The 1,871-nt window shown below is 39.6% G+C and overlaps 1 protein-coding gene across 1 annotated transcript; it reads left to right on the plus strand.

The window, feature by feature from the left end:
• Positions 1–706: 706 nt before the first annotated feature.
• On the plus strand, positions 707–1,662 carry LOC103772469 (cadherin-12-like; the record flags this gene model as incomplete). Its single annotated transcript, XM_008939802.1, has 1 exon — positions 707–1,662. A coding segment is annotated over one exon (500 nt), but the record flags the coding sequence as incomplete, so codon positions are not given.
• Between the last annotated feature and the right edge of the window lie 209 nt (positions 1,663–1,871).

Consider the following 1,871-nt stretch of genomic DNA (forward strand, 5'->3'; position numbering starts at 1 on the left):
TGACCTCCAGTGCTCTGTATAACCTAAGAGAATAACATTTATCTTCTGTCCAGTCTTTTTCCTTACTATTCCACTGATTTTGATTTTAATTTCTTGCTGTGAACTTAGCCTGACATAGTTTTCTGCTGACTGCTTGCCCATTATAGAATGATATTATCACCAACAGACAAACCAGGACCCAAACTCCTCCCTCCACTCCCACATCACACACCAGAGATCCAAAGTGCCAGACGACCAGAGGGAGGAACAAGTCAATGCACTCACCCACCACAGGGGACATGAAGAGGGGAGCAAGCCAGGCAAGGAGCCAAGCCATGGGCAATAGCAGCAGCCAGGCCATGAGATTTTCCTGTTTTGCTATGGAAGATTTTTTTTTGCCAAAAATCCCATCTCTCTCTGTCTCTCTGAACTGAATAACTCAAGTCCTGTACAATTCTATTTGTTCACAAAGCAGGCCAGTAGGAAAACTGTTGCTTCCTTCAATAGCACAGCAAGCACCAAGGGAAGTTAGACTCGTAGATCAAACAGCAAATGACTTTTCATTGACTAGAGCACAGCTATTTTGAAAATAATAGTAGGAGCATATCTTCTAAGGAAAAAAGTTCTTTTGATTGCTTGCAGCTTTCAAAGGAAGATATAATGATATGTGATCAGCATACCAAATTATTTCTGTGCATGTCTTAACTTCAGTTTTTTCTCATTACAGTCATTGTGGTACTGTATGTAGCACTACGGAGGCAGAAGAAAAAGGACACCCTGATGACTTCTAAAGAAGACATCAGAGATAACGTTATCCATTATGATGATGAAGGAGGTGGAGAAGAGGACACCCAGGCTTTTGACATTGGTGCCCTGAGAAATCCCAAAGTGATTGAAGATAACAAAATACGCAGGGACATAAAACCAGACACGCTGCGTTTTCCACGTCAGAGACCACCAGTGGAAGATAACACAGACATAAGAGATTTCATTAATCAAAGGCTGCAGGAAAGCGATGTTGATCCAATTGCACCTCCTTATGACTCCTTGGCAACCTATGCTTATGAAGGAAACGGATCTGTTGCAGAGTCTCTCAGCTCTATAGACTCCCTTACTACAGAGGCAGACCAGGACTATGACTATCTGAGTGACTGGGGACCTCGCTTTAAGATCTTGGCAGACATGTTTGGAGAAGAAGAAAGTTATAACCCTGACAAAGTCACTTAAGTACAGCTACAACAGTGAAATAAAAAGAAAAGTAAACCAATAACAAATTTAAAAGATAAACCTAAGCTTTATATAAGACAGGATTCCTTTGATTATAAAAGACAGCAACTGTTTCCAGCAAGTTACTACATTTATCATTCTGTCAGTTTCGGTTTGATCTACAAAGGAAAGATAAATCCTGTAATATACACAGTTTTTTGTTGTTGTTATTTTGTTACTCTGGAATTACACTGAGACAAGCTCAGGCCTACAAGTTACAGTTTACTGACGTGACTTAGAAAGAAGATAGCTTTCTGGCATCACGGTGGAAGAGTGGTAGCTTTTTCGTAATTCCACTAAAGTGCCTATTGAAACTTTTATCATTTAAGCAGTAAAGAGTCTGCTGTGATGGTGTTACATAACATAATGGCAAATTGGACAAGAACTTTAAGACAAGACGCAATAGCAACATGCTGACTTCTTTTAGAACAAAACTGGAGATCGTTTCCTGGAGTATATCTAATGATTAAAACTAAGGGGGTTGGGGGGTGAGGGAGGGAAGAGGTGTACATTGTGTTTGGGGGTTATGTTTTGTTTTTTAAAAGAAGAAAACAGTATGTGAAGACATCGTATTTCTTCTTCAAAATTTCACTGAAAATTTAAATTCAAAATGTTATTGCTCACTC

This window comes from Merops nubicus, unplaced genomic scaffold (genome assembly GCF_000691845.1).
Source record: "Merops nubicus isolate BGI_N331 unplaced genomic scaffold, ASM69184v1 scaffold38734, whole genome shotgun sequence".
NCBI lineage: Eukaryota > Metazoa > Chordata > Aves > Coraciiformes > Meropidae > Merops > Merops nubicus.